Consider the following 18,737-nt stretch of genomic DNA (forward strand, 5'->3'; position numbering starts at 1 on the left):
AAAGAGGCACAGGGAATGAAATAGATTAAGAGGCCAGGCTGGGAGAGAACAAAAGAGAAGAGACATTAAGAGGTATTCAAAACGAGACGAGATGGTGATAGGACTAGTGGAGAGACAAGACAGCTCTAGATTAGGTGTGAAATACGCTGGCAGAATGGGAGACAGCTGCCATGTGGGAGAGAGGGAAAAAAAGGAAAGGGGGGGAGGGAAAAACCAAAACAAAGGTGTGGATAAAAAAGTGAAAATGTAATAGGGGCCGAGCCTGGCCTCTTAATCTAATTCATTCCCTGTGCCTCTTTAGTCTTGATAAAGGGTTTTGACCCGAAACGTTGACTCTAATTTCTCTCCACGGATGTTGCCTGGCCTGCTGAGTTTTTCCAGCATTTTCTGTTGTTATTTCGGATTTGCAGCATCTGCAGTATTTTGCTATCGTAAGAGAGATTAAGAGATGGTGCAAGGCAAAAGAAGATGGTAATGGGACAAGTTTTTGTATTCGTTTTTTTTAACTGCCTCCATCACTTCTTCCAGGGTCAACCTTGAGAAAACAAGAGACTAACGAAACACAGTTAAACTAAATGACAACAATAATTATTTACACACCATCCGCGACCGGTGGGCACCACAGGGACCGGAGTGCATCGTCGGCAAGAGTGACAACATTGTTTAATTTGTTAAATTTACGATTTGGGGTGTTTTTTAAAATTAGTTGTGCCAAATGGGGGGGGGGCACGTTTGTTAGATTTTTTTTGAGGGGGGTGGTTGATGACTGAATCCATATCGTTTTAATTAGAAGAGGCACACGCAGAGCATTTACTAACTGACTGGACACTAGCGCGCTCTCTTCCGTCCAATCAGCCGCGGGCAACACGTCATGCCAGCCCAGTCGCAGCCAATGGGAGCGCAGCTTGAACGGAGGTGCATCGAAGTGCGTCGGCTGTCAGAAAGAGCTCGAGCGCCGTCGTCTGTCGGAGCCCCCACTCGCGCGAATAAAAACTGCGCGAGAAGAATCTCTCTTAAAAAAAGAAAACCCCACACACCTATAAAAAGCGTCGCCTCAGCCAAAAATTATTCCAGCTGCCCTGTGACGCCGCTTTTCCAGTGCGCATCCGTAGCCAGCGGTTATGCGAGGCGCATGCGCAGCACGCCTCCTAGCCGCGCAGGCCTAGCAGCGTCTTCCCCGAGCTCTGGCGGCCGCGAGTGTTTCCAATAGTTCGCCCCTGTGACCGTGAGATGAATCACACAACCGTGTGTCTCACGGAGGATGACGACGGCGACGAGCAGCCAGGGCAGCCCAGTGAAAACCTACGATTACCTGCTGAAATTCTTGCTGGTGGGAGACAGCGATGTTGGGAAGGGAGAGATCCTGGAAAGTTTGCAGGATGGAGCCAGCGAGTCCCCCTACGCCTACAGCAACGGTAAGGGGATCCCGTCAGCTACATTGATTTTTTTTTAGGCACAAACACCGCAGCCTGCGCCAGTAACAATTCCGAGTACAGGAAGTTGAATGCGTAACCTGGGCATTTAAAAACATTTTTAAAATTGGTGTTCACTCTCTTTCACGACTAAATAAGGTCTCTCTTGCATGCTCAAGTTGGATGCAGTCAAGAAAAATATTTCCACGACACCATCAGGGTGAAATATGCAACACAGTTAATGCTTGCCCCCTTTTTTGTTTTTGGATACTGCACTGGAGTGTAAACATCATGAATATGCTGAAAGGCATCCCTGTGAACATCTTTATTTTGTGGCCATCGGTGTGTCCTGATTTAATTTAATTTCACACTTCATTTGATATTGTAAATCATAACTTATAATTGCTTAAATACTTTTAACCCCGACCTTGGAGGAAAGCTTGTCATATTTATAAAGTTTCATTATCAAATATCTTGAAATTGTGACACATCCATAAAAGCCTGACATATCTGCTGAAGTGCTAGTGATACCAGATTCTTCTGCAGTAGCCATGGACTTGTTTAAAACATTTATAACCTGGACCTACTTTAGAGCTTGCAACCTTTTTTTGTTTTGAAATTAGGTGGTAGCTTTATAAAATGAAAGTTACTGATCAAGTTTGAATGTGCTGAATCAAATTTATTGTATTCTCCGCTACTGTGTTGTGCTTATGCCTTTGTGTGACAGCTATATGATTCACATCAACATTTTATCAGAGTGCCATTAAAATCTCCCTACCTACTTTTAACCTTTTGAAAGTGACATGTTTGAAAACATAAAGGGTATTGAATGCAGGCAGGATGAAATGGTGTACATTGTGAAAGTGGATGTAACTACTGATTTGCAAGAGGCTCCGAAATTACATTCTGTTGTTTTCTTGATGACAGATGACACTGCATTTCTACTAGTTCCAGAATATTTTGCTGGTTATTGTAAAAGAATGGTTGTTATACTAAAATGTGTTAAAATTGACACAATGCGTGTTCTACTTGCTGAAAGTCTGTGAAATGTATTTTGTTTGTAATTGTCACCAGCATAACTCCAGATTGGGATTAATCAGAATAAACTGCATACTGCAAAACAGACTCATTTTTTAAATACCTTTTTTAATATATATAGAGAACTGGAGTTGTTATCTAGAAAGTAAGCAGCATATTACAGTTTTTAAGGCCGGTTCAAAGTGCCATGAGCTGTCCAAAAGGACTGAAGGTCCTACCTGCTGATGGGCAAAACCTGCCAAGTCACCTACACATTTAGTTAAAGACATATTTCATCTGTTGTATAAACAGACTCACTTATTAACATATTACATCTTTGTTCCTGCATAAGTCATTGCCCTCAAAGCAGTTTATTGTGAAACACTTGAGATGTTTTGATGTACTAAGGTGTTATATAATTGCAAGTTTTTTTTAATTAGCTGAACTGAGGTCATTGGGAAAAACTATTTTTGGTTAGTATTGTGGACAAATGTAAGTCTGGATTGGATATCTTGCTTAAAGGTTTGGTACAAATGTTATCAAATTAATTTGAATACTATAATTTTAGTACAGTCTGTACTTGATGATCCAACGAGACTTTGTATACATCTTAATTATATGAGACAATTATTTATGAAACTACACCGACTTGCAATTGCGGATGGAATTGGATTAGCCTGCCAGTAAATATGATTTGGTATCACTCGTATAAAATCAATTGTGATGCACATGCTTTTTTTGGGTAGGCAACTCGCTGTTCTGCTTCTCCCTCTTGCTGAGAGGACAAGATGATCAGAACCGCAATTATTTTGATGTCCACTGTGAATGGTGGTAATGGGTTGGCAGGGACTGTCATTTGAGTAGGGCATCTTGCTTTAGTGTGGCGTTGTACTTGGTCAGAACGAACAATTCATTAATTGAGACAATAAGTTCAAGCAGTGGCACTTGTGACCTTGGAGTTCGTAGTTGAGTTGTCTTATGGGTGGGTGCCTTTTTTTGGAAGAGTAGTTTTATTTTAGTTTTGAAGTAGTGTTTAAAATTTATATATATATAAAAAAGCAGGCTAACCTATTCTATCCTCGGTTGCAAGTCAGGGTGTAATTTCATGAATACTTGTCTCAATTATTAAGATGTATGTAATTTTCCCCTACACATCAGCAGACGCAAAAGTTTATATCGTGCGTTGAATGTACGCTCATGCTCGTGATCTGTAATTATCCCATGATAAAGATAGAGAATATAGCTAGATAAATTGCACATTCTGAAGAAACAGGTTACATACATATCAGCAGTTTTTCAAAAGTATTTTTTAATATGTATATATGGATGTGAGCTGGCTACAGTGACCAACATGATTGGGGAGTTTAAGTGATGTTGTAAAATAAGTGGGACTCGGTGGTCTATACAGTAATTATAATCCAAGTATTGCAGGCAGCAGCAAACTCACAGACATCACTTTGCTTTTATCAATCATGTACACAATTTCTGCCTTTATGAGCTTTACCATTCCAATTTATATTTTACCCCTGTCTAGTTATCAACAAAAAGTTGAGTTTCTGTCATGAGGATTGAATTTTGAGAACGATGGAGTCTTCATGTAAAATGTGGTCTCTGGTGGAAAAATATAATGTGTTTTACCAAGATATTAACTGTCCTATACATGTGTTGATTTTGTAACCTTCCGTTTGTGCATCTCTTCTTCCCTGGTAAATCTGTCAGATTTCCAAGTAATCAGAAGTGCAACACCAGTGTTTATCATCACTGACTTCCTCACCTCGGTAGTCAATTTCCTTTTGATAGGTAGCTGCAGTCTCAAGTTTTTAAAACATTGTTTGTAACAACCTTTTGAAATCAAAAGTCTTTTAAAATGTTAAATGTATCAATTTGTGAAAATCGTAAAAGGCATATTTAATGTCAACAATAACTCCCTTTAACGCCCCTTTTTAAAAAAAAAAACAAGCTTGTGTATTAACTTCGATTTAGAATTTCACCTTTTTTCCAGTTTTTTTTTTTAAGGTATAATTTTTACTTTTTAACAGACAATCACGCGTGGCCATTGCAGTACTGCACTAAAATATATGCACCTTAGATGTCAGCCATGGCTTAGTCAGTGGTAGCACTCTTGCTTGCAGATGTAACCCCACTATTTAAGAAAGGAGGGAGAGAGAAAACCAGGAACTACAGACCTGTTAGTCTGACATCAGTAGTGGGGAAAATGCTCGAATCTATTATTAAGGACGTGGTAACAGGGCACTTAGAAAATAATAATAGGATTCGGCAGAGTCGACACGGATTTATGAAAGGGAAATCGTGTTTGACAAATCTGTTAAGAATAGATAAGGGGGAACCAGTGGATGTGGTGTATTTGGATTTTCGGAAGGCATTCGATAAGGTGCCACACAAGAGGTTATTAAACAAAATGAGGGCTCATGGGATTGGGAGTAATATACTAGCATGGATTGAGGATTGGTTAATGGACATAAAACAGAGAGTAGGAATAAACGGGTCATTTTCGGGTTGGCAGGCTGTAATTAGTGGGGTACCGTAAGGATCAATGCTTGGGCCTCAGCTATTCACAATCTACATCAATGATTTGGATGAGGGGACCAAATGTAATACAGGTTGAGCACTCAAAATCCAGAGTTCCAGAATGTTCCGGACTCCGGGACGATTGGTGGCAGGGTCGTCCGGAATCCGGACACTCTGTTTCCGCTGCCAGCCGGGCCCAAGCATTTCCGGACTCGGAATGTGTTTCTGATGTCCGAAGTCCGGAAATGTCCAAGCCCAGGTTGCGATATTTCCGGACTTCGGATATCAGAAACACGTTCCGAAGTCTGGAAAAACACGAAAACTGGCTCGGCCTCGGTCCCAAGGTTGCCGGATTCGGGACGCTCAACTTGTATATTGAAGTTTGCTGATGATACAAAGCTGGCTGGGAATGTAAGTTGTGAGGAGGATGCAAGGAGGCTTCAAGGGGATATAGATAGGCTAAGTGAGTGGGCAGTAACACAGCAAATGGAATATAATCCGGAGAAATGTGAAGTTATCCACTTTGGTAGGAAAAATAGAAAAGCAGAGTATTTCTTAAATGGTGAGAGATTGGGAAATGTTGGTGTTCAGAGGGACCTGGGTGTCCTTGTACAGGATTCACTGAAAGTTAACATGCAGGTACAGCAAGCAATTAGGAAAGTCAATGGTATGTTGACCTTTTATTACAAGAGGTTTTGAGTATAAGAGTAAAGATGTCTTGCTGCAATTATATAGGGCCCTGGTGAGACCACACCTGGAGTATTGTGTACAGCTTTTGTGTCCTTACCTAAGCAAGGATATACTTGCCATCAAGGGAGTGTAACAAAGGTTCACCAGACTGATTCCTGGGATGGGGGGATTGTCCTGTGAGGACAGATTGAGTAGACTGGCCCTATATTCTCGAGAGCTTAGAAGAATGAGCGGGCTTGACAGGGTAGATGCAGGGAGGATGTTTCCCCTGGCTGGGGAGTCTAGAACCAGGGGTCACAGTCTCAGAATAAGGGGTCGGCCATTTAGGACTGAGATGAGGAGAAATTTCTTCACTCAGAGTGGTGAATCTTTGGCATTCTCTACCCCAGAGGGCTGTGGAGGCTCAGTCGTTGAGTATATTCAAGACAGAGATCGATAGATTTTTGAATATTAAGGGAATCAAAGGATGTGAGGATAGTTCAGGAAAGTGGAGATGAGGTAGATGATCAACCATGATCTTATTGATTGGCGGAGCAGGCTCAAAAGGGCCAAATGGCCTACTCCGGCTCCTATTTCTTGTGTGCTTATGTAGAAGGTTGTGAGTTTACATCCCACTCCAGAGATTTGAGCGCAAAATCTAGACTGATACTTCAGTACAATACTGAGGGAGTGCTGCACTATCCGAGGTGCTGTCCTTCGGATGAGGCGTTAAACTAAGGCCCCGTGTGCCCCCTCAGGTGGACGTAAAAGATACGATGGCACTATTCGAGGAAGAGCGGGGGTGTTCTTCCTGGCTGGCCAATATTTATTCTTCAACCAAATCATTAAAACTGATTATGTGGTCATTTTTGCATTGCTGTTTGTGGGACCTTGCTGTATGCAAATTGGCTGCTGCATTTCCTACATTTACAAACAGTGACTACACATCAAAAGTAAGTCATTGGCTGTGAAGCGCTTTGGGATGCCCTGAGGTTGTGAAAGGTGCTATAGAAATGCAAGTCTTTTTGCTTGAGCTTTTCTGTGGAAAAACTCTATTCAGCTGGGCTGGGAGTTTTTAAGTTCGGTGCTCTGATCTAAAATATAAACATTTTCTGTTTTTATATATTATATTTGTAGTTTCTCTTTCCAGCTAGTGAAATCTGCCTGTTTATTATTCCATTGCATAGCATAGGAGGGAGGAAAAAAGATGTCTGCATTGAAAAATTATAGCTTCCAACCTAACTCCTGTCGGCTAAAATTCCTTCCGTTTCTGATGTTGTTTGGTACTAATGTCCAAATGTTTTGTCATCGAACCACCTCAATATATGCATCAATGTAGTTGTTATTTGAGATTAAAATTTACATTTCAGTTTAATTGCTTGTTTGTTGTGCAGTATATAAACCAAATACATGAGCTGTGAAATAAGATCTGTATCCCATTCATGACACTGTCTATATCTCAGTTGTAGCTTACTTGCTTGTAAAGCATTCCTTTCCTCAAGTTAAGCTCCCAACTGCCTAGCCGTTGGCCTTTCTTTCACCACAATACTTCTGTAGCCATTGATTTGCTCAACCACTCCGTCGCCTCCACCTTTTTATGCCCTTGTCCCTAACAAAACCGTTACACTCTCATCCTGGTCATTTCAACAACAACTTGCATTTATATAGCACTTTTAACATGGTGAAACATCCCAAGGTGCTTCACAGGAGCGTTATCGAACACAATTTTACACAAAGCCACATATATATAAGGATATATTAGGATAGGTGACCAAAAACTTGGTTAAAGAGGTAGGTTTTAAGGAGCATCTTGAAGGAGGAGAGGGAGGGTTTTTCAGAGCCCAGGCAGCTGAAGGCATGGTCGCCAGTGGTGGAGCGATTTAAAATCAGGGATGTGAAAGAGGTCACAATTGGAGGAGCGCAGAGATCTCGGAGGGCTGCAGGAAGTTAGAGAGCGGGTCGGGCAAGGCCATGGAGGGCTTTGAAAACAAGGATGACAATTTTAAAATTGAGGTATTACTCAACTGGGAGCCTATGTAACATTGATGAGGGTTTCAGCAGCAGATGAGCTGTGGCAGGGGCAGAGACAGGCGATGTTACGGAGGTGGAAGTAGGCTTGGTGATGGAGCAGGTATGTGCTTAGGAGCTCATCTTTGGGTCAAATAGGCCGCCAAGGTTGTGAACAGTCTGGTTCAGACTCAGACGGTGCCCAGGGAGAAGTGTGGAGTCAGTGGCCCCCACGAGGTAATGGAAGAACCCCATGCAACCTCTATCCTGAAGAGAACCTATCCCCCTCTCCTATTCCCCTCTGCCCCTCCTCTCCCCCTCTGCCCCTTTCTCTCTGCCATTTGATCCTCCTCTGCTTCCATTCCCATCTTGCCCTCCCCCTTTTCTGCTCTCTGTCCGCTTCCCCTCCCTTTCTCTGCCCCTCTCCACCCCCATCTCTTTCATGATCCTGCTTGACTGACAAAGTGCTCTTGGTGTTGACACCCTGTGGGCAATGCTTTAGGAAATCGACTAGATATAAAATAAAAATAGAAAAGCTAGAAATATAGCAGGTCAAGCAGTCTCTAAAAAGAGAAAATGCAAGTTAACATTTCAGATGTATGCACTTGATTAGAACTGTATGCACCCAGAAAATTAATGTCTTTTTACTTTACAGATGCTGACTGAACTGTATTTCCAGCATTTTGTTTTTATTTCAGATTCTTAGCATTTGCAGTTTTCCCCTTTTTTTTTTCTTATTCTCATTATGAAATTCATTCTCATTATGAAATTCTGCATCAATTGATATTTTGTTTGCACGCTCTTAAAGGGTTAAATTCTATTACAATATTTACCAAAACATTTTGAAAAGAAATATTCATTATGTTTATATGCACCATTGTGTTTATAGGTCTAAAAATTAGTGTACTGTTTCTCAGACCCTTTCCTTTTGTTGTTTGATCTTCCTTTACATTTATATATGAAAGGAAAACTGAATACTGGGCATCTGAAATAAAAACCAATGTAAAGCAGGCCTCCTAGTATTCAAGAGGAGAATGGACCTGGCCAATGTTACAGGTTGAGCCCTTTTATCAGAACCCGGGGTTTCAAGTGGAAATAGTAACCTGTTCTTTTTCTGATGGACCCAGTGTGTGCTTCCAGCTTTTTTTGTTTGTTCCTTTCCCATTTAGTGTCATGATATAAATAACCACATGATGCAGAGCTTACTGGAAAAAAAGGCCACAATCGTACTAGTAATGGAAGACACAAACTATAAAAGTATCAATCTAAAATCTGTGATTTTTAGTAGGGTTGGATGCCTAAACTACTCACTATTTATTTGTTCTTGCTAATCATCAGATCCCATGAAAGTGTTACAGCCTTGATATCTCTTCCCACCAATTCTCTATGTAATGCTGCATTTTGTTGTTTTTCTCAGTTTTCCAAATTGCGCTTACTGCTATAATTTGATTGAAAGTAGATTTAATGTGTATAATTTTTAAATATTAATTTGGCCATGTTTCCAGCTACACAGCTCAAGTTGTACTTGTGGCATTTATCTTTTGAGTGGAAATACTTCTGTCTACAGGCAAAACCTGTCTCAATTAAAACCAAATCACTGTTTAAGGGCAGTAAAGGTCTGGAAAATTTGGATGAAATCTGGGAATTTTGTGCAATAATCTGCAGGTCATTGTGTGTTTTCAACAAACCTCTGTAACCTAGCCTTTTGTCAGAATTATTTAAGGACCAAAATAAAGCATTAAAAGGTCACTGTTTTCATGGTCTTTTTTATTTGCTAAATACACAGTAAGATGATGTTAAACCGCACTAATTTGTACTATTTGTTTATGACGTAATCACACTTTAAATAACAGCTTTTTGCTCACTGGTGACGGAGACAACCCCGAACTCCTAAATCAGCCAGCCAGACACTATTCTCATATTAAAGAGTCAGAAATCCAGCAGCTTCTGATCATCCTGTTTCTATTCATTCTTCTTCCATAGTGAATGTTTGTTTTTTATTTCCATTTTAATCATAGAATTGGCTTGGAAGAGTTTGGTATGATGGTGTGAGGATCTAAATGTATCTGCACAATAGATTCTTGCTATAGTTTTTATATAATGATCATAACTCTGCTATGTCGTGCAGTTGGGTTCAGTAGTTTGACAATTGCCTGCAAAAGCAAGTATTTCCAAGTGGCTAAGGTGATTATATTCAAGCTATTATCAAAGTGGAGTATTTATACAGAGCTTAGATATTGTCATTCAGTATTCTTTTTCACCACTTGCGCATATACTGATGTGCAATGACATAATAAATCATCCTGCCAAGTAGGGGAAAATTCAGTGAGATATATTCAGAGTCCTGCTGTGTCCAGAATAGCAGTATGCTTTGAGAACCTACGCACATTGGCTCAGTGACCAGCTGAGGTATCTTTGGAGTATACTGCTGTGATTTTAGAAGTGTTTAATTACATGAGTCCTGATCTCAATTTTGTTTTGTGTGTTTGCATCACTAATTATGCACGTCGTGGACTTCTGCCTATTGGATAAATTCTCCCAACTTGTACAGTAACAAAATCAACACAGAATAGTGGTTCATTCAAATATAAACCGGTAATCTACATCTAGTCTTTGTAATATATTAGAATCGCTACTCACTGGAACACTTCTACATTGAATAATAGGCTTTGTTTGTTGATCACTCCTAAACTCAATTCCTCTAGAGCTTTCTATATAGATGAATATGCATCAAACGGGTTCATTTTGGCACTCTGGTGACTATTTGTTTGTTTTCCAGTTAAGGGGGAAAGTGCTGTGTCAGAGAAGATGGGTTTCTGTACTTTTTGCCATGACAGTTAAAAGCAGAGCCATTAACAAAATAAGCTTTCATCGTCTCTGTTTCCTCTTTGAATTGTTAAGAGCGATATCGGGACTCTAGATGGTCCTCATTGTCATTACAAATACTGGTCACTCGGCTGTTTTGAAATCTTAATTTTGCATAGTAACCTCATTGTGTGATCCTCGTGTCCTTTTCAGAAACCAAATTATTTGTAAGTGCCAATGCTAAATATTGCACTGAAATAAACTGGGTGGAAGATGCATTACTATTTGTAGTAGTCTCTTCCTTTGTTTTTAATTTGGATAATTGTGACTGTTATTGCTAAAGGTTAGGAGTATATTTGGTTCAAATGGATGAACTGAAAATAGCTGACTTTTGATTGAGAATCTTCAGCATTTCTCTTGAGACCATGGAGCAAAGTCTGCCTTGGGGAAATGCTGCTTAATAGGTTTGGCACAAAGGAGAGTTTTCATTACAGCTTCAAAAGGTTTTACAAAACTACGGTCTAGACTAAAGGAGTCTCATCTGGCAGATTGAAGCCTTTTGGCACTATGGGATCTGGTCACCTCTTCATGAAACATGAGCTCCAAATAATTGCGATTTGATATTGTAATCCTACTCAAGTAGGTATACATAATAGGAACATCTGGCCCATGCATTAGCTTGTTTTGCGAACTTTACATTTTCTGTTGGATTTTCCTTCACTATCCTATTTCCATGCATATTCATTTGGTCTAGCAGATTGTTTGCAATATTTCAGCTTGTCTGGTATTTTGAGATTTCTGAATTTTCGAATTGGGTGCTCTGGAAATCTAGGTTTAAACCATTTTGAGCATAAAGAAAAGTGAATCTTATTGCATTTTTCAGCATGTGAGCTTTTCTTGTCTTTACGTTAGCAAAAATGTTCATCATAATAGAAAGCAGAAGGCTGCTTCAGATACTTCTGTTTATTTTTGCATGATGCATAAAGCTCTATTAGATCACTTTCCTCCACCCTATTTTGCACCTATTGGTCAGTGAATCGGTTTATGATCTCATCAGAGCACCTCCGATTCCACGTGTAGCACACCTTGCCCGATGTACCCCTTGAATGGGGAAACCTTATGCTGTTGTACGGCAGGTACTAATTTGACACTACCAGCTTCAAAGCAGTGTGAGCTGGGAGTGATACTGCTGTCTGTGCTTTTGTGTGGATGGGGGAGAGCAGATCACTGTGTGCAGGTGTATTTACACTCCTGTACACTACTTTGCTAACTGGCATTCAGAAATATGGGTGAAATTGTATTCACACAACTGGGAATCGGCCATTTATAAATTTTAAGTTTGCTTTTACTGGTTACAATTTTATATTGTAGATGATCTGAAGCTTAATTGGTGAGAGTCCACCTCCTGAAGGTTCTTTGACAAACTTGTTTGACATACAAGAGGGAATGAGTGAAATTGCAGTGATAAACTTGCTGCCATGACGTTTGTACTATTTACCGATTTTTATGGGGTAGAGTTTTTTTTTCCCAGCGCAATTCGCCCGAAATTGGCGTAACCCATGCAAAAATCACAGAATTTTCAGTGCAAATCGAGTTTTCGCGATCTTTTACGCTAGTTTAATAAAAATTGTGCTAGAAATCTGCCCCGCCCACAAAACTGGCCACACCCCCAGGATGAATTCACAGAATCACAGAAACCCCACAGTGCAGATAGAGGCCATTTCGGCCCATCGAGCCTGCACCGACACATATCCCACCCGATCCCCGTAACCCCTACACCAACACATATCACACCTTATCCCCGTAACCCCACGTATTTAATCCCCCTAACACTAAGGGTCAATTTATCATAGCCAATCAACCTAACCTGCACATCTTTGGACTGTGGGAGGAAACCGGAGCACCCGGAGGAAACCCACGCAAACACGGGGAGAATGTGCAAACTCCACACAGACAGTTGCCCGAGGCCGGATTCGAACCCGGGTCCCTGGCGCTGTGAGGCAACAGTGCTAACCACTATGCCACCGTGTCTTAATTACCATTGGGAGTTTCCGCTAATTGCGGACCTTCGAGGAGGCTCTAAAAATTAAGTTGGTTATTTTGGGCACAAGGACACTAATAGGCACCTTTTAAAGACTTTTGAATGAAATTTAAAAAATTTTTACTAAGAAACTAGCTACTGGACCCCAGTGTAACTGGCAAATGATTCTGTTTATTTAAATCATTTTCAGTAATTTAAAATCTGGTTACTCGGGTGGTGGATTGACTCTGGTTTAAAAATTGCTTATTTTTTTGGGAAACCCATTTTCAGCTGTATTAATCAAACAAAAAGCAGGACAAATCCAATTACCGCCCCATCCGTCTACTCTTGGTCATCAACAAAGTGATGGCAGGGGTCGTCGACAGTGCTATCAAGTGGCACTTACTCACCAATAACCTGCTCACTGCTGCTCAGTTTAGAAACATAGAAACATAGAGATAGGAACAGGAGTAGGCCATTCGGCCCTTCGAGCCTGCTCCGCCATTCAATGAGATCATGGCTGATCTTCGTCTGAGATCATAGCTGATCTTACCAGTTCAGTACCCCGTCCCCGCCTTTTCTCCGTAACCCTTAATCCCCTTAGCCTTCAGAAATATATCCAATTCTCTCTTGAAAATATTTATTGAATTAGCCTTCACAGCCCTCTGTGGCAGGGAATTCCACAGGCTCACCACTCTTTGAGTGAAGAAATTCTTCCTCATCTCTGTTTTAAATGATTTGCCCGCTATTTTTAGACTGTGGCCCCTGGTTCTGTGCTCCCCTGCCATTGGAAACATTCTCTCTGAATTCAGCCTGTCCAGGCCTGCCATAATTTTATATGTTTCGATGAGATCCCCTCTCAATCTTCTAAACTCCAGTGAGTACAAGCCCAAACTATTCAATCTCTCCTCGTAGGTCATTCCCGCCATTCCAGGTATCAGCCTGGTGAATCGCCGCTGCACTCTTTCCATGGCAAGAACATCCTTCCGCAGATGGGGCGACCAAAACTGTACACAATACTCCAGATGCGGTCTCACCAGCACCTTGTACAGCTGTAGTAAGGTATCCCTATTCCTATACTCGAACCCCCTTGATATGAAGGCCAACATACCATTTGCCTTCTTAATCGCCTGTTGCACCTGCATGCTCTCCTTCAGTGACTGGTGCACAAGAACACCCAGGTCCCTCTGCACTTCCCCATCTCCCAATCTATTGCCATTTAGATAATAATCCACCCTCCTGTTTTTACCCCCAAAGTGGATAACCTCGCATTTATCCACATTATAGTGCATCTGCCACGTATCCGCCCATTCCCCCAACCTGTCCAAATCGCACTGTAGCCTCCTGACATCCTCATCAGAGCCCACCCCTCCTCCTAGTTTAGTGTCGTCAGCGAATTTGGAAATATTGCATCCAATTCCCTGATCCAGATCATTTATATATATTGTGAACAGCTGGGGTCCCAGGACAGATCCTTGCGACACCCCGCTGGTCACTGCCTGCCACTCCGAAAACGAGCCGTTTATTCCAACTCTCTGTTTTCTATCCGCCAGCCAGTTCTCTATCCACGTTAATACTTTGCCCCCAATCCCATGAGCCTTAATTTTGCATGATAATCTTTTGTGTGGAACCTTATCGAAGGCTTTCTGGAAGTCAAGGTACACCACATCCACTGGCTCTCCTCCATCTATTTTACCAGTTACTTCCTCAAAAAATTCCAGCAGATTAGTCAAACACGATTTACCCTTTGTAAATCCATGTTGACTCTGTCCGATCCTTTCCCCATTTGTCAAGTGCTCCGCTATTTTATCCTTAATAATGGACTCTAGCATTTTGCCCACAACCGATGTAAGGCTTACTGGTCTATAATTCCCTGCTTTCTCTCTACCCCCCTTTTTAAATATTGGGGTAACATTAGCTACCCTCCAATCCACGGGTACTGTTCCCGAGTCAATGGAGTTCCGGAAGATGATCCTTAGAGCATCTGCTATCTCCAGGGCCACCTCCTTAAGTACCCTAGGATGTAGTTTATCAGGCCCCGGGGATTTGTCGGCCTTCAGTCCCCTCAACTTACCCAACACCATATCCCTAGAGATACTAATTTCTGTCAGCTCCTCCCTCTCATTAGTCCCTATGTTTGTCGATATTCCTGGGAGGTTATTTGTGTCCTCCTTTGTGAATACAGAACCAAAGTATGAGTTTAATTGGTCTGCCATTTCCTTATTCTCCATTATATATTCTCCCGAATCGGACTGCAAGGGACCGACTTGGGATTTTACCAGTCTTTTCCTCCTGATATACCGATAAAAGCTTTTGCAGTCTGTCTTTATGTTTGCTGCAAGTTTACTTTTGTATTCTATTTTCCCCTTCCTGATTAATCCCTTTGTCCTCTTTTGCTGTATCCTGTACTGCCCCCAATCTTCCGGTCTGGTGCTTTTTTTTGCCAGTTGATATGCCCTTTTTTTTGATTTTATGCTGTCCCTAATTTCCCTCGTTATCCACGGTTGAGTCACCTTTTTAGGTTTATTTTTATGCCAAACCGGTATAAACATGTTCTGGAATTCTTCCATTCTATCTTTGAATGCTTGCCATTGTCTATCCACTGTCAATCCCCCCAGAAACACCACCCAATCAATCTTACCCAATTCCCGTCTCATACCCTCGTAATTCCCTTTATTTAAGTTCTGGACCTTAGTCTCTGATTCAATTTCCTCACTCTCCATCTCGACTGAGAGCTCGATCATATTATGATCACTCTGACCCAAGGGGCCTCGTACAAGAAGATTGCTGATAAGTCCCTTCTCATTGCACAATACCCAGTCTAAAATGGCCTGATCTCGAGTCGGCTCCTCGACATATTGGTCCAGATAACCGTCCCGAAAACATTCCAGGAATTCCTCCTCCTCAGAATTTTTACTAATTTGGGTAGTCCAATCAATATGTAAATTAAAGTCACCCATGATGACAGCTGTGCTCTTATCGCACGCTTCTCTAATTTCCCTTTTTATGCCTTCCCTCACCTCCATATTACTATTTGGAGGCCTATATATCACACCCACTAACGTTTTCCTCCCCTTGCTATTTCTCATTTCTACCCATACAGATTCCGTTTCATCCGAGTTAACATCCTTTCTTTCCATTGCATTAATCCCCTCCTTTACCAGCAATGCTACCCCACCAGGACCACTCCAGACCTCACTACAGCCTTGGACCAATGATGGACAAAAGAGCTGAATTCCAGAGGTGAGAGTGACTGCCCTTGACATCAAGGCAGCTTTTGACCGAGTGTGGCATCAAGGAGCCCTAGTAAAATTGGAGTCAATGGGAATCCGGGGCAAACTCTCCACTGGCTGGAATCGTACCTAGCACAAAGGAAGATGGTTGTGGTTGTTGGAGGTCAATCATCTGAGCCCCAGGACATTGCTGCAGGAGTTCCACAGGGCAGTGTCCTAGGCTCAACCATCTTTAGCTGCTTCATCAATGACCTTCCCTCCATCATAAGGTCAGAAATGGGAATGTTTGCTGATGATCGCACAATGTTCAGTTCCATTCGCAATTCCTCAGATAATGAAGCAGTCCGTGCCCGCACGCAGCAAGACCTGGACAACATTCAGGCTTGGGCTGATGTGTGGCTCGAACGTTACTTGCCACTTAAGTGCCAGGCAATAACCATCTCCAACAATTGCTGTTTTGAGAGAACTTGCTATGTGTATATTGGTTGCTGTGCTTGCTTACGTAACAGCAGTCAGTGCACTTCAAAAGTAATTAATTGGTTGTGAAGCAGATATCCTGAAGACAAAGCGCTATATAAATACAAGTGCTGCTTTTTTCTTTCAACTGGTTAGACAAGCCATAGCTTGAGTGCTTGATGCTGATAAACTGCAGTTTTAAACTCCAGCAGTACAAGCAATGGTTTAGTAAATGGATTACTGATTCTACTACATACAGTTGATTTGGTTCCAGTTTTCCATCTTGGAGGTGCCTAAGCTCTTGCTGACTTTCATCCAAGCACTTGGGTGAGTGGGGTGTATCACTATAGGGGAGAGAGAGTATGCACTCTGTGTATTAGACAAATAAAAACTCTAACTTTATCCAATGCTCCCAGTAATTTTGTTTGGTGCTGTGCGGCCCCTTTAAGGGGCTGTGTGGGCCATTCAAAATACCACGCATGTGCAGTTTTTGCATTGAAAAGCTGGCGAGCCGGCTGCGCGGAGTCCCGGGAGCGCTTACAAGGAACATTGCCTGTATTTCAGTAGCCTGGTATGGAGAAGATCAAACGTGCATCTGTGCATGCTAAATGTTGGGCTGACGCAGTAAAAGATTTCTAGCTATATTAGCTGAAATTCCGTGAGAATTAATATAATGGCCTGGAATTTGCGGTTATAATGATGGTGAAACTGTCAGCGCTTGCCGCATTACTATGTAAAACTGACAGCAACTTCGGGCATGCGCAGTTAAATGCGGAAATCCAGAAATTGCTGTCAGTGATGCCCTGCTCCTCCACAAGGTGTGCTGTTGCCGTCTTCATGCCAATCACATTGTGCTGATTGCATCTGCGAACTTCAACTTTTTACGCACTGTTCTCACTGTAAAAGCCATTGGAAAAAGTTACGCTGATGAGGTGTAACTGAGTTTTTAATGACGTGCTAAGTCATAATTATTGCTGAAGAACCTCTCGCCCCTGGAAAAAACTAATTTTAGAAGTGTGAAGTGCCATTTTAAAATAAAAATTAATTTTTATTTTTTAAAGTTTGATTTTCAGCTTCCACCTTAATCCCAATATGTATGTCCCAATCTTTATTTTGTTCTCTAAAAATTATTAAAAAGTGAATGGTAATGCTTTTTGCTTCCTGGTTTGCTGTCTGAGAATTATTCAACCTCATTAGTTGCTCAGCCTGCTTGATGACTTCACTGTTCCTGGACGCCAGAGAGCCCCTATAGATGGCGCCAGAATGAAATTGACATCGTAATAGGGGAAATTGTTGCCATAGAGCCCGCTAAATTTTCCTGGACAACTTTCTTCGAGGTCAATGGCGAGCGCCGTCCCTTCGCTGCTGACCGCAAAATCCACGCCATTGAGTAATTACCCACTGATTTTAGAGTTCCACTGACTCTTCATGTAAACTGCTGGCATTGTGCCTGAGGGCACTGTCTTTGAGTGTCTCTTTACTCTGCTGAGCAAGTAATAATCCTATATAGCTAATACAGTATAAAATAAAAACAAGAAAATACTGGAAATACTCAGGTCAGACAGCATTTGTTCATCGACCTGAAACTTTAACGTTGTTTCTCTCTCCACAGATGCTAACCAACCTGCGGAGTATTTCCAGCATTTTCTGCTTTTATTTCTGATTTCCAGCATCCGCAGTATTTTGCTTTTGTATTAAGGCTATATAGCTAATCTGTTGTATTGTTCAACAGATCTTGACAGAGTGGCCTAATTTTATTTGTTGCATTATCAAAGATTGCAAGAAGCTAGCCAAGAACTAAATATGGCACCTATTTAAATAGTTTTGAGATGGTGGCAACTATTGTTTACTCTGCTGGAAATTGCAATTAGTTTGGGTACTTAATGGTATGTCATATGTGGGATGGGTTTGCATTTGAGAAATATCAGTTTTATACGCACTGATATTTTAAGTACATGAACTATAAAGGTTATAAGATCGTCGGCAGTTAACATCTGCGTGTTCTGTGGGGAACGCCCATGTAATTTCCGAGTTCTGCAGTGTGACGTGAGGATTGGAGTTTTCCTGTGCAGGTGGAACTACACTTGAGTAATGCACCTGACCTAAATGTTTTGGCTGATAGCCCAGCATTCAGGGCTGGATACAAATCCAGTCTAAACTACACTACTAAAATTGCTGAAATAAAACTCTGACCTCCTACTAAATACATATTATACTTGCCATAGTCTACTTTTTAGGCAGTGTTCTGCTAGAAATTGATAGGAATCATTCTACAAATGCATAAAAATGTATTTCTTGATGACTAACTACTGTAGGCAACTGGGGTTCAGTGGTGTTCCAGCAGATTTCTTTCAGTGAAGTGAGAATTGCTATTCATGTTTATTTTGGCAAACACAGTTAGTTAGCCATTGTTTTAAATTTCAAACAATAATGCTCATGGATACATTTCCATCCCTTTCATTTAATTCGTACACTAATTCAAAGTTTGTAGAATGTGTTGTCACTGTAAAATGCTATTTGTAGGAAGTGGAAACATCATCTCTACATCTACCCTATCAAACCCTTTCATAATCTTAAAGACCTCTATCA

The 18,737-nt window shown here is 41.3% G+C and overlaps 1 protein-coding gene across 1 annotated transcript in view; it reads left to right on the forward strand.

Annotated features, from left to right (window-relative positions):
* Window positions 1–911: 911 nt before the first annotated feature.
* rab40c (RAB40c, member RAS oncogene family) overlaps window positions 912–18,737 on the forward strand; it is a 107,123-nt gene continuing 89,297 nt past the window's right edge. Inside the window, exon 1 of the mRNA XM_086000430.1 lies at window positions 912–1,415. Within this exon, the coding sequence (XP_085856556.1) occupies window positions 1,262–1,415 (154 nt within the window). The 5' untranslated portion in view covers window positions 912–1,261. The remainder of the gene's footprint in view (window positions 1,416–18,737) is intronic.

Source organism: Somniosus microcephalus, chromosome 11 (genome assembly GCF_052327205.1).
Source record: "Somniosus microcephalus isolate GS21.2 chromosome 11, FLI_Smic_1.0, whole genome shotgun sequence".
Taxonomy (NCBI): Eukaryota; Metazoa; Chordata; class Chondrichthyes; order Squaliformes; family Somniosidae; genus Somniosus; species Somniosus microcephalus.